Source organism: Pundamilia nyererei, unplaced genomic scaffold (genome assembly GCF_000239375.1).
Source record: "Pundamilia nyererei isolate P.nyererei 1_Seehausen unplaced genomic scaffold, PunNye1.0 scaffold00134, whole genome shotgun sequence".
Taxonomy (NCBI): domain Eukaryota; kingdom Metazoa; phylum Chordata; class Actinopteri; order Cichliformes; family Cichlidae; genus Pundamilia; species Pundamilia nyererei.
The window spans coordinates 226,942-239,217 of NW_005187535.1; the positions used below are offsets into that span (position 1 = coordinate 226,942).

General features: G+C 38.5%; 1 protein-coding gene across 3 annotated transcripts in view; it reads left to right on the forward strand.

Annotated features, from left to right (window-relative positions):
* Window positions 1–11,856, forward strand: part of pnpla6 (patatin-like phospholipase domain containing 6) — a 33,488-nt gene extending 21,632 nt beyond the window's left edge. For 2 of the 3 annotated variants that reach the window (XM_005743624.1, XM_005743626.1), the window contains 11 exons: window positions 120–238; window positions 505–661; window positions 785–901; window positions 1,010–1,079; window positions 5,845–5,961; window positions 7,676–7,824; window positions 8,162–8,314; window positions 8,837–8,953; window positions 9,080–9,167; window positions 9,450–9,595; window positions 9,942–11,672. In XM_005743624.1, the coding sequence (XP_005743681.1) occupies window positions 120–238; window positions 505–661; window positions 785–901; window positions 1,010–1,079; window positions 5,845–5,961; window positions 7,676–7,824; window positions 8,162–8,314; window positions 8,837–8,953; window positions 9,080–9,167; window positions 9,450–9,595; window positions 9,942–10,016 (1,308 nt within the window). In that variant the 3' untranslated portion in view covers window positions 10,017–11,672. Of the gene's footprint in view, window positions 1–119; window positions 239–504; window positions 662–784; window positions 902–1,009; window positions 1,080–4,016; window positions 4,134–5,844; window positions 5,962–7,675; window positions 7,825–8,161; window positions 8,315–8,836; window positions 8,954–9,079; window positions 9,168–9,449; window positions 9,596–9,941 lie in introns of all 3 variants that reach the window. The other variant, XM_005743625.1, reaches the window with a different exon arrangement.
* The last annotated feature ends 420 nt before the right edge of the window (window positions 11,857–12,276 follow it).

Sequence of the window (12,276 nt, forward strand, 5' to 3'; positions counted from 1 at the left end):
ATCCAGCCTTATTTACTGTTCAACATAACAGCAATTGTAATATTTTGATAATATTGTTACACATAATAAAATGTAACCACTGTATTTATTTTTGTGTTTTTCTTCCTGTGCTCGTGCAGAGGGAGGTGTATGAGAAGGTATTTGAGAAAACGGCAGACAGACATAGTGACTTCTCTCGGCTGGCCCGAGTCCTCACCGGAAACAGCATTGCTCTCGTGCTTGGAGGTGGCGGTGCTAGGTGAGCAACGTCGATGAGACTTTCTGCACCAATAAAGTTCACAAACGTTCAGCAGTACTAAACTAATGTGCAGTTAATGTCTGTGTGGTAATGTATGGAAGGATTTCTAATGTGGAAACACTATGCTGTGACTGTATACAGAGTAAAGCAGCATTAGGAAAATGTGTCTCTTTTAGTCTAAAAGCCATTTCAAATACTGATGTTGTAAATGTACTCTGCATCGTGCGTACTTGCTTGTTTTCAGACAAATTGTCTCCCTCTTACAGAGGCTGCTCTCATGTGGGTGTAATTAAAGCTATGGAGGAAGCAGGGATTCCTATTGACATAGTGGGTGGAACCTCAATTGGCTCTTTCATCGGTGCCCTTTATGCAGAAGAAAGGAGTGCTGTTAGAACAAAACAGAGAGCAAGAGAGTGGTCTAAGGTAGAGCACACACATCTAGGACTATCAACGCAATCATTTTTTTGGTCATATCTGATGACAATTTAGTTTTTCACAAAAATCTGACAAACATCTACTAATTCCCTGCAATTCTTTGTTTAACAGGCAATGAATTCGGTGTTTAAAACAGTTCTGGATCTTACCTATCCCATCACCTCCATGTTCTCTGGCTCTGCCTTTAACACCAGCATCTATAAAGTGTTTCAGGACAAGCAAATAGAGGTGGGACTGTGGTACAAAATGTTTTTTCCCCATTGCAACAACATTGCCATAAGACAAGAGGGTTTTGTTTTTTTCTATCATTAACTTTGAAATAAAATGTTTTCCCAGGACCTGTGGCTGCCGTACTTCAACGTCACCACTGACATCACGGCCTCAGCTATGCGTGTTCATCAGGATGGTAAGTGAGCGCTGTTCTAACCGCAGGGGTCGTTACCCCTGTAGCATTTTATTAGCTTAAAATTTAGTCGAGATTACTACAGTACGTTTGTATTTCACATTATGTTTACATGGAGTACATTTACTAAGATTTAAGAATAGTTCACATTCATGCATACATGTAAGTGGAAATGAACAGTTGCTTCTTTTTAAATTTAACCCAACTTAATCCATTTTTACTGCCCTGAATGACAGAAAACTAATGTGTGAAATTGGTTTCATATGTAATTAAATGGTTGCAGCAGTCAGTCAGAAATAATATGGTACAGTGATCAAAGCTCTTATCTAAGTGAATATACTGGCATGTTGTTCTACTCAGTCAAGTGTCACGAGGTACTAAAGGGATTATAATGTCTCGTATTCTCTAGATGGCAAGTCTGTAAATGTTGTCCATTTAGGCTTAAGCTGATGCCATAAACAAGCATTTAGCTGGCTCATGCATTATGAGAGTGGCAGGATTGCATGTTCTCAGAAGTCTCAGATGTAAGGTTGGAGGTGGATGTACACCAAACTAAACTGAACTGGTGTGTTTGCAATCTCCACATAGACAAATACTAATATGGTGGATATATGTGTAGGTGGCAAATTTTATATTTGATTAAGGGGGGGAGGCTATGATGCTTCTCTGTACCTTCTCTCATATATAGGGCCATAATTTCCAGTAATGAGGTCAGTACATGTAAAAGTCATCCCTGTGAGCCACTTCTTCTTTTGAACTGTAAATTATGCAAAACTACTAGAATAGCATCCAAGGCGTGCATCTGGAAATGGGCAAAACAGAGGCCTGCTTTTACTGTGTCCACTACCCGTGGGAGGATACTTAAAGTTATTCTGAAAGCAGGTTTAAGTTCCTCATATCAAAAATATATGAGACAGGGAGAAATACTAGATTGGATAATTAAAAATGTTTGAATATGTGATTACAGTGCAGTTATCAAAGGAACATGTAGCCTGTCGTTTGCAAACCCATTTATTTGTTCCTACAAAAAACATGCCAGTTTCAACCTTGTTTGGAGTATGCCTCCATTAAAGTGTTAGAAAGAGATTTTGCTAAGTATGTACAAAAGAAAGGACGTATGTTTTGATGCTTGTCTGTGTATTTGCTGAGATGTGTGTTCTTTTTGACTTGCTTAAAAATGCACCATCACTAACAATAGCCAAAATGAATCTCTGCAATCTAAAACGACTGTGTGTGGAAAAAACAACCCTCAAATCCAGTTTACCATTTTCTGTGTAATGCTCGTTTCTAATATTCAGTCTTGTACATTAAATGAAGTTATTGTAGTCTTTGATGTAAAATCAGTGTTTTGAATTATTAACTGGCTGATTGCTGGATTTGAGGAGTTCATAAGCTTTCAGGTCTCAGTCCTGCAGCTAAGCACGCTGAATGCTTATGTTTGCATCTTGGCATGTGGATGAACTAACTGCTAGAGTTACGCCTTCTTACTTGGTTTCATTGTTGCCATCTTTTGCCTCTTATCATGTGCCTACTTAAATTTCATTCTTTCTTTCTTCCTCTCTCTTCTATATCTGGATTTTCCTTTCTTACTATCGCCATGTGCTAATATAAAAAACAAACAAACCTGTAGCTTTTTCATTGTTTAGTGTCAATCCAATTTATGTTTAAAACTCCCCGAATTCACTTCATATATAACTTTATGTCTGGTCTTTCTGAGCATGGAGAAACATTACAGATATGCTCATTTATAGTTTACAACAAAGACAAAATAACCTGTGTAGTCACTCACCTCAGAATACTGAATCTTCTCCCATGTCAACATGTAGGATCCAGAACACTTTAACTTACCATTTACCGCATTGCCTTTTAGTGGTTTCCATCCCATGTTGCATCCATCACTCCTTCATCTCCATTCTGTGCTTTCTTTGGTTTTGGTTTTTTTGGTTTGCTTTTGTCCAGCATTTCTAGCTTGGTGCTATTGTGAATATGTCACTCTGAGTCACTGAAAGGAAATAATAACTGTCATTTTGATGGTTGTTGTAAGGCAGAGAGTTTGAATTACTTACTTTGGTTTTTATCCAGTGAGGAACACAGCCAAGGCACAAATTTAAGAATGATATGAAGCTAAATAGAAATTGCAAATCTTTTACAGAAAAATTACCTAGGATTTTTTTCCCTTTTTATATTTTTTAGAAGCTTTAGTTGGAGGCCTAAGACTCTCTGTCTGTCTCTCTTTCCTTGTTTCTGTCTGTTCATCTCATGTCTCTTACAGTTATCCCTTGTCTTCTTGTCTTTATCGCACCTTGCTGGATGAACCAGTCATCTAACAGTGCTAATACTATTTCTCTGACATGCTTAATGAACACATCAGATAGCATCACTGTTCTTTATTTTCTTTTCAAATTTGTTCTCTGATACTTTGTTCTTTCTCCTTCATTTTCTTTCATCTACATCACCACTGGCTTTTAATATTTATCCTAAAAATAAACTGTTCATGTCAGATCATATTCTGTTCCTTGAATTAAATTTTACTTCACAAATATTTTGATATCCTGTTAGTATTCTGAACAAAGCTCTGAGGTAACCTCTTTTCCCTCAAATAGTTACATTTAAAAGGTTATAGAGTACTCCTGCAGTTTAGCTCTCTATATAAAAGTTGGATCATATTAGAATTTGCAATATTTTCTTAAAATCACAGGCATATAAAAGTAATTTTGATGAGATTATACTCCCATTTCTCTTTTTAGCTACTTGCGGCTACTTACAGTTTCCTCACTATCTTGCAGGCATTTCTTTCTCCATGTTCCTCGCTCTCTCTCTCTCTTTATTCTTCTCCTTTCTTTCTTTTACTCTCTTTCATATTTCTTTTACCCCATCTGTGATGTGGAGTCTGGCCCATATTTGATGTGTTGCTCCTTCTCCATCTCCATTTCCTGACAGGTTGTGTCTGGCGCTATGTTAGAGCCAGCGCCTCCTACACCCCCTATTTACCTCCCCTGTGCGACCCCAAGGATGGCCACTTGCTTGTGGATGGTTGCTATGTTAACAATGTCCCAGGTCAGATTTTAAACACCCGCTCACCAAAACCTCCCCCCTCCCTCCTCCATCCCCAAATCGACAATCAACCACCCAGCTACCCTCCTCTTCTTTCGTCTCCCTCCCAAGTTCTCAATGTAACTAACCCCACCTTGACTTGGTGGATATTGGGAGCCCATGGTTTGGAAGGAAAGACTACATCCTACATATATCTTAAAGCCCAGATTGCATCATACCGTCTCTCCCATTGACTTTGTTATTCACACAGAGAACACGTTTTATCCATTTAGCTTAGTGTCACCTAAAAAAAAAAAATCATGAAACCCACTGAACTCCACTGTGTTTATTCAGTCTCGGGATTTCTCCATGCATGTTTGGATATCTGTCGGTCATAGAGAGCTGCATGATCATCAGGCTTCATCTGAACACATCTATTTGCTGAAACTCACACTTCTCCTATGACATTAAGGTTGAGGCATGTCTTCATGCACCACTGTACTTGGCTTTTTTTCTTTCTTCTTTGTCATTTTCAATTGAAGTCAACCTCAATTAATTTAGATGTTGGCAGATTTATCAGCTCAAGATCAAGCATAGAGAACAGACAGTATTCAGTGTTGAACTGACGAGATGGTGAACGGCTGCAATCTACATGAGATGTTGACATCACATGTAAATCACTGTGTGTTCTAATTCACCTAAATGTGTATGTCAAATGGACTGAAATGCAATTTGATTCCCTGCTTCTATTTTATTTCAGTCATCTCTGCCTACAGGAGCATGTTCAATCCCTCCTATCCAGCTGTTGTCCTCTCCCCTGGCTTTGCTTGCTTTTTTATGCATGCCAGTATATTAGTTAAAGCCATCCCATCTATATATCTTTCATAAATATATATTGATGACAAATATCATTATTATTATTATTATTATTATTATTAGAAAATATGTGTTCTGGATCTTGCTGTTGCACATTGCACCTCCTATACACAGTCAACAAAGCCCTTAAAATGACAAACAATCAATAGGGATGAAAATCTGCAAGTGGTGTTTTTTCAGAAGTCACATTTCAGTAATGTAATTCTGTTCAAGCATTCACATATTCTCTATGCATAGTAGCACCCCTCACTTTTCTCTGTGGTGCTCCTTATCCTTCCAACCCATGCAGCACTTTGTCTGCTCCTGCCCTCTGCTGACACTGAGCTGTACTGCAGGACAGAGTAGGCTGGTTGCTTCCCTGTAATATTCACTCTGAAAAATCTCCAAACATTGTCACATCAACATCTACTACTGCTCCGTCCCTACACACAGTTGGCAATAGGAGTAAAATTGGATTCTACTGCTTTGGTTTATTCACTAACGTTGCAATAGGTCTGTAGATTTTGAGGAACTTATAAAGGAGGATCATATGCAGTGAAGCACTGTTTTTGGGACATAGTTTGGAGATGAAACAACCTTGATTCTCTGTGATGGTTGCCATTTACTTTTTTACCTTTTGCACAAGCCACACAGGATCTATGTGCAAGGTAATGAGGTTTGTAGTGGTTTACAGCAGAGTTTAAAGGTAGGCAGAACGACAGTCCTAGCCTTTGCAGGGATCGACTACCTTCTTTTGTCCGACCTCGCTCTGGTGTTTGGATTGCGGTCTGTGTCGACACTAATCTGAAACGTATAGCAAACATTATTGAGATGTTATCCCCCCCCTTCCTCCTCCCTCCTTCCCTCCTTGGTGTGCCAGGCTCACTGTGGCGCTATGTACGGGCGAGCATGACCCTCTCAGGGTACCTGCCGCCTCTCTGCGACCCCAAAGATGGCAACTTGCTAATGGATGGTGGCTACATCAACAACCTGCCAGGCAAGTATAGGTGGTAACCCCCTGCTCCCCACCTCACCCCACCCCGAACCAATCCAGTCCTTAATTTCTATCCAACTCCTGTCTCCCAGTGGAGGGGGAAGGTGGGATGGTGATGGGGGGATGCTTTGAATGGTGGTTTTTAGGTTAGCAATATTAAGAGGTTGTGTTTTTAAGTAAGTGGATGAATGCTTAATGTTAATGGAGGAAAGTCCTGTGGTATTGCTGAGCTTTCCCCATCTGAATATTAAGCCGGTTCAAATTTATATAATGAGAAAATTCAAATCAGTGGACTGAAAAGGCCAGATTAAAACAAACTATACTTTAGATCAATCGCTGAAGTAACCTGGTTTGCCAGATGGGGGAAGAAATGCAACATTTAAAGTTTATTTATATAAAATTTAAATAAAGGCTTTTTCTACAACTAGGAAATATTGCATTAAACAGTGGGGATGTATTTGTATGTGAAGCAGCCTGGTGTCAGATAGGGATAGAATTAAAAATGTTGGAGAGAAGTTTCTAGCAAATATACATTTGAAGAAATGGAAACAAATCCTCTTCTGACATCAAAACCGCAATGCATAAGACGCCAGTCTGCTTTGAGATTACATTCTGATTCTTCTCATGTTGAAACTGTTGTATGATTGGCAATAATATTTTTAACAGGCTTGCAGCAAAATCTTAATTGGTATTATAATCATACAAGTGTTCCACACATTTTCAAAATTAACTACTTCAGGCAAGTTTACATTAAAACAAACCCAAAAAAGCTGCCTGGTGAGGTTTCTGTTTAAGCTGTAAGAATAAAACGTAAGTTTTTTTTGTCACATGCTTTCAACAAGAGGAAAAATCAGTGGTGTGTGTTCAGACTCAGGGGAACAGCTTTTTTTTTGTCTGCAGACTAGTAAATGGATGATCATTGCTTAAAAGCAACTGCACAGAGCCAAAGGTACATATTCCTGAAATGTTTGTGCGATGATGATGACAATTGAGATGCATACTACTTGGAGTTTTCATTTTGATGTGGCGGTGAAAATTCCCCTGAGTCTGGGTTGATGTATTTATAATAAAAAAATATCTTCTGTACTGAAGAAACAGAACCATATTTCACAATGAGACTGGCCTATTGCAGTTTTCTGCTCTGCATTTAAATCATTTCTCATTGTGTCCCGGCTGATGCTTTGTGAAATATGGTGCTGCCTGGGCCCAAAAGATTGATCCAGTGGAAGGGAACTTTGCCAAATTAACATCCTGTGTTTGTTTGTTTCACTCTGCCTTCTGTGTAGGTGCTTTTAAAGTTGTTCTTGGGGTGCTGGATCAGTGTTTCAGGCTTGTGGGTTGTCTTCCACAGACTCAACACCACAAAAATGCCTACTATTGCAAAGCTCCTTTTAATAAGGGGATAAAAAAGGCCCTGCGCTATTTGGCCAGGAAATATGTATAGTTTACATATATACATCTCATTTAATTGGCTGTAAATTCTCTGAAGTGAGCTTACAACTTGTATGTCTTAAAAGTTTTGTGTTTTTGTGGTGTACGTCTGTTAGAACACTGAGCCTCTAAAAATGAAGGTTTCTGGAGGCAAACCTGAAACAAACTTATTAACACCGTATTTATTGTCTTATCATCTCTGCTGCCGGATTTTGTGACGCTATGGTCGTTCGTCTGCGTGATTGTGTGCTTGTGTGTGAAAAAACTGGTGTTAAACGTCTAACAGCGGACATTGCGAGGAACACGGGTGCCAGAACAGTCATTGCCATCGACGTGGGTAGTCAAGATGAAACTGACTTGTGTAACTATGGCGATTGCCTGTCGGGCTGGTGGTTGCTGTGGAAACGGATCAATCCCTGGGCAGAGAAAGTAAAGGTACTGGATGCAGGAGTTTTCCTGTCTTAGATTGGGCTAACATAAATGTCTTTTGTAACTGAGTAAGTGGAGTCCAACAATACTGGTTCCAAATGTTTCTATTTGGCTCGAGCTAAAACTTTCTTAGAGGGTGCCAAAATTTTTCTATGAAAGATTTTTCTGGGAAAAAGCCTTTTATGGGTTGGCAGTATGAGGCAGTGGTACCTTTTGAGTCCATCTGATCAATGTGTAGCATATCCAATTCTGCTATGGAATCAGCAGATTCATCTTTATTTATTTATTGTGAAATCTGGTAGTGTGTTGTCTGAATAAAGATCTATGATACTCCCTTCTGTAGGTGCCGGACATGGCAGAGATCCAGTCACGGTTGGCCTATGTGTCGTGCGTGCGACAGTTAGAAGTGGTTAAGAAGAGTGCCTACTGTGAGTACATCAGACCACCCATTGACCGCTTCAAGACCATGGACTTTGGCAAGTTTGATGAGATCTATGTGAGTTACTTACCCAGTATGGGGTTTTTAATTGCACAAAAATACACTTTATTTGTGTGAACCTGAAATCAGACTACTTCCAAAATGGGTGTAATCTCTTTGAAGGGTGAGAATCTGAAAAACAAGTACAGTTGTGTAAATCCCTAGTCTCATATTATGGATCAGCTTTAAAATTTGTGTGTCTATCATCTGATTATTTGGGCAAAAAAGGGAGAAGTACTACTTTGGTTTCTGTTTATACTGGAAAACAATGTGGGCTTCTTTGAAAATGGAATCGACAGCTAATTTTTTAAATGTTTTTTTAAGTAAAGCTACTAGCTTTAGATAGTATATTGCAATATAAGAAAAGCTATCACAGCTTTAATTAGTCAACTGTTGGTTTAACATCCCATAGTGCAAATATAAATGTTTATTATTACTCTAAATACACCACAGGATCCATCAGTGTTTCAGTCTGAATTTAAATCAGTTGCTCTGTTTCTAAACACTTACAGCTTTCATTTGAACTACTGTGTATTGCAGGATGTGGGCTTTCAGCACGGCAAGTTAGTGTTCACTGGCTGGGCTCGGGGTGACATCATCGAGAACATGCTGAAAGACCATCGTTCAGCCGACTACAATGACAGCAAGAGAACAGATGTGAGAAGGGCACATACGCACACTTAAACTATTAATCCTATCTTACATGGCTGCTGTAACTCGTGTCTTTAAAGGTGAACCTGCAAGTTCTATATGTAATACTAATAATAACATGTTGTCCATTAGTCCTACACGTGTCCAGGAGCTGACTTCACTGATCTTGCAGAGATTGTATCGAGGATAGAGCCAGTCCAAAGCTACCTTGCTGCAGAAGGTAAATAATTACTAATTCATTATTGTCTAGAAAGAGTTGCTCTTGATGTTTTGTTGGAATATATTTTCCTTCTGATGTAGAATAGTAAAGACAGAGCTTACAGCATTCTCCTTTGTGACAACGTACAATTCAATAAGTCTGATAAATAAGGAATTGTATCCTTGTCTCTTTTCTTGAATATAATAGGGGAAGTTCCTGATATTTTATGAGTGCCACCTTAAATGGATGGGTCAGTCTCAATAATTTCTTTCTATAATATCTCCTCTAAATCTTTCTGATCAGCGGAGGAGTCGGACTGTCTGACAGAATATGAGGAAGATGGAATGGACACAGTAAGAGAGGAAGAAGGGGAGGAAGAGGAGGATGAAGCAGAGTACCCTGAAGACCACTCTCCTGGGGAGTGGGGACAGAATGGAGTTTTTCAGACGGTAACACTACAGTTTTAATTCTCTGAGCTCCAGCAACCATTCTTTGCTCCAATGAAACAATAATAACTCACCTCTTTAGATGAAAAGCTCTCCAGCAAATCTTCAGACCCTTAAAATGCTTCAATGTTTATTACACTCCACATTACAAATAATACAATGAAACATACGGTCACCATACGCTTTATTATGTCAAACATGCTAGTACCAAGGTTCTGCAAACCTTCCTAAGACATTTTATGTTTGATATCTTGTGTCCAAGATGAGATTTTGTCAGGCGAGAAACGGAGGATCTCTTGGCATTGGATTTAAGTTGCACCAAATGGTTAAAACACTGTCTTCTCTACAGGATGAGGAGAAATCTGTGAGGCAACGTCGGAAACTTGCCAGTGACTCCAACACCTCTGAAGTCTCAGACTGCTGACAGTCGGCCACGAAGGAGTAGGAGGATAAGACTAAGGGTCCATAAATTTTCAGTGTTAGATGTGGGCGTCACACTCAGCCCTTGCATCTACTAAAAACTCAAAGTTTTCTTTCTGGAGCATAGCCACTTATTGTCTAAACTGCTGAATCTTCTTTGCATCAAGTGACTTTCTCCTGATTATGCGGTTTAAGAACAGGCTTTGAAAATTTACCCCACCCAGAATCTGTCTCTTCAGACACGTCAACTTTACTGTAATTCCAACCATAACAAAAACTGAGACTCTAAACTTCCATTTCAGCAACTGGAATCACCTGCATGTTCCTTCTGTTTCTCTAAATCTTTATGTACATCTTTAATGTCAGCACACCTTCTCTGCACTGTGTCATTGATGATTTGACATACATAGTCCTCAGTTCTGATGTGTGCTTGTTCAGATGAGTGTGTGTGGGTTACCTGTGTGTTGGAGTGACTGGTACTGATGTGTAAAGCTGTGAATTGTTGAAATGGTAACTGGGCACTAAAAGGAAAAGTAGGGAGCATAGACAGAGCTGTAATTATTAATAATGTAATTATGTTAAGCTTATCCTAGATACCATGTAGAAAGTCAGTTAGGGAATGCTACAGGAAGAATGGCAAATTGTTATCACCAAAGCGGAGTGGTTGAATGAGCAGAAATATTTGTGAATTAATGCAGTGGACAGGTTTCAAAAATACATTATTGAGATAAAGCTGGGTGGATGGGGAGGAATATGGAGTGTGCGGTGAAAGTTAGGGATGAATGTGAGTGGACGACACTTTGTCTGTGTGCTAAAAATCTGCCGTTTGAGTTGTTTTTTTTGAGATGATGCCAGATAAAGACGATGCCTTTTCTACCAGAGTTCAACACACTCAGAATGAGCATGACTGTGGAGCGATCATTTGACTGACACTAAACAACAAACAAGTTTGCGTCTGCCTATGCTTAGGCAAGGTCACACGCACAGTACTCAGGGTTCCTGCGTATGACTTGACATTTATGCCAATAGTGTCCTCTGGTGATAACAAGGTGTACGTGTGAGTGCATTGCAAATTTTGGAGTAATGATAATCTCCAAAACGAGCCAACATTATCTATAAAACCCTGACAATATCAACAGATTGTATGTGGATAATACGCAGAAATCCCGAGTAATCCTAAACCTCTATTAAACCTCTACTTAATTCATATGGACCTCTTGTAGAAACTGTAACAAGATTATATTAAAATACACAAAATGTTCATATTAATATATGTATATGAAGTGAGAATTTGTAAGTTGATGCTTTGCTGCAAACCAAGGGAACTTACACTGGAAAAAAAAGGGGGTTTGTTCTTGTAACATCAGTTCAGTTATTATGGACAGTTGCCAGACTTGTTTTCGTTTTCTTTTATTTATACATGTCAACTAATTCATTTTTAAACTCGGAGACAGGATCGTATGTTGTTTTAATGAACTTGGCTTGAGCACTTTGCACTGAAATGTTTGAGTTTATTCCTTTTCTTTAAAGATGGTTGTTTTAATGATTGCCCTGAAACTTGAGATGCCAAGGGAATCTAAGGTATAAAAAAAGGTTAATATTTAATATGCATATTGAAAAATAAATATAATATGCATCCAATTATGTGTAACCTGTATTGTTTTTGTCTATCAAACTGTTTTTATGAGATTTACTTGTCTCACATCTGTCTACTAGCTGTGATTTTCTGCTTATTTTAAAAGGATACTGATTTTGGGCTACACCAGAAGTTTATTTGCAGCAAAAATGTTTGCTTGCTTCATCAGGTAGAGGAGCATTTCATGCGGAAAACTGGCAGATCTGTAGTATCCTATTGTTTTTTGTTTTTTCTTTAAAAGTTTTTTTTTTTTTTAAGTGACTAAATAATAATAAAAAAGTTAATCAAACAAAAAAGGACGAATAAAAGTCCATTTATTATAGTTTGTAATGTGGAGCTTTCGTATTATAATACTTTTTTTCTTATAATAACTTTAAACAACCATATTTTTCCAACATATGCTGAAAGAATTACTTTAACTTAACGTTAAGTGACATGAACAAAGTCACAGGTCAAGATTAGTTGAAGGCAGTCTTGCTCGAGAACACATGCAGGTAAGTTTCTTCCCTGCAGTTCACTTTTTTTTCGTTTGCTTGTTTTGTTAAAAATTCGACAAACTTGATATGTACGAGTCAAGAGTAGGGAGCGAGCAATAATAACAGCATGAAGCTACTGATGACAATCAGTG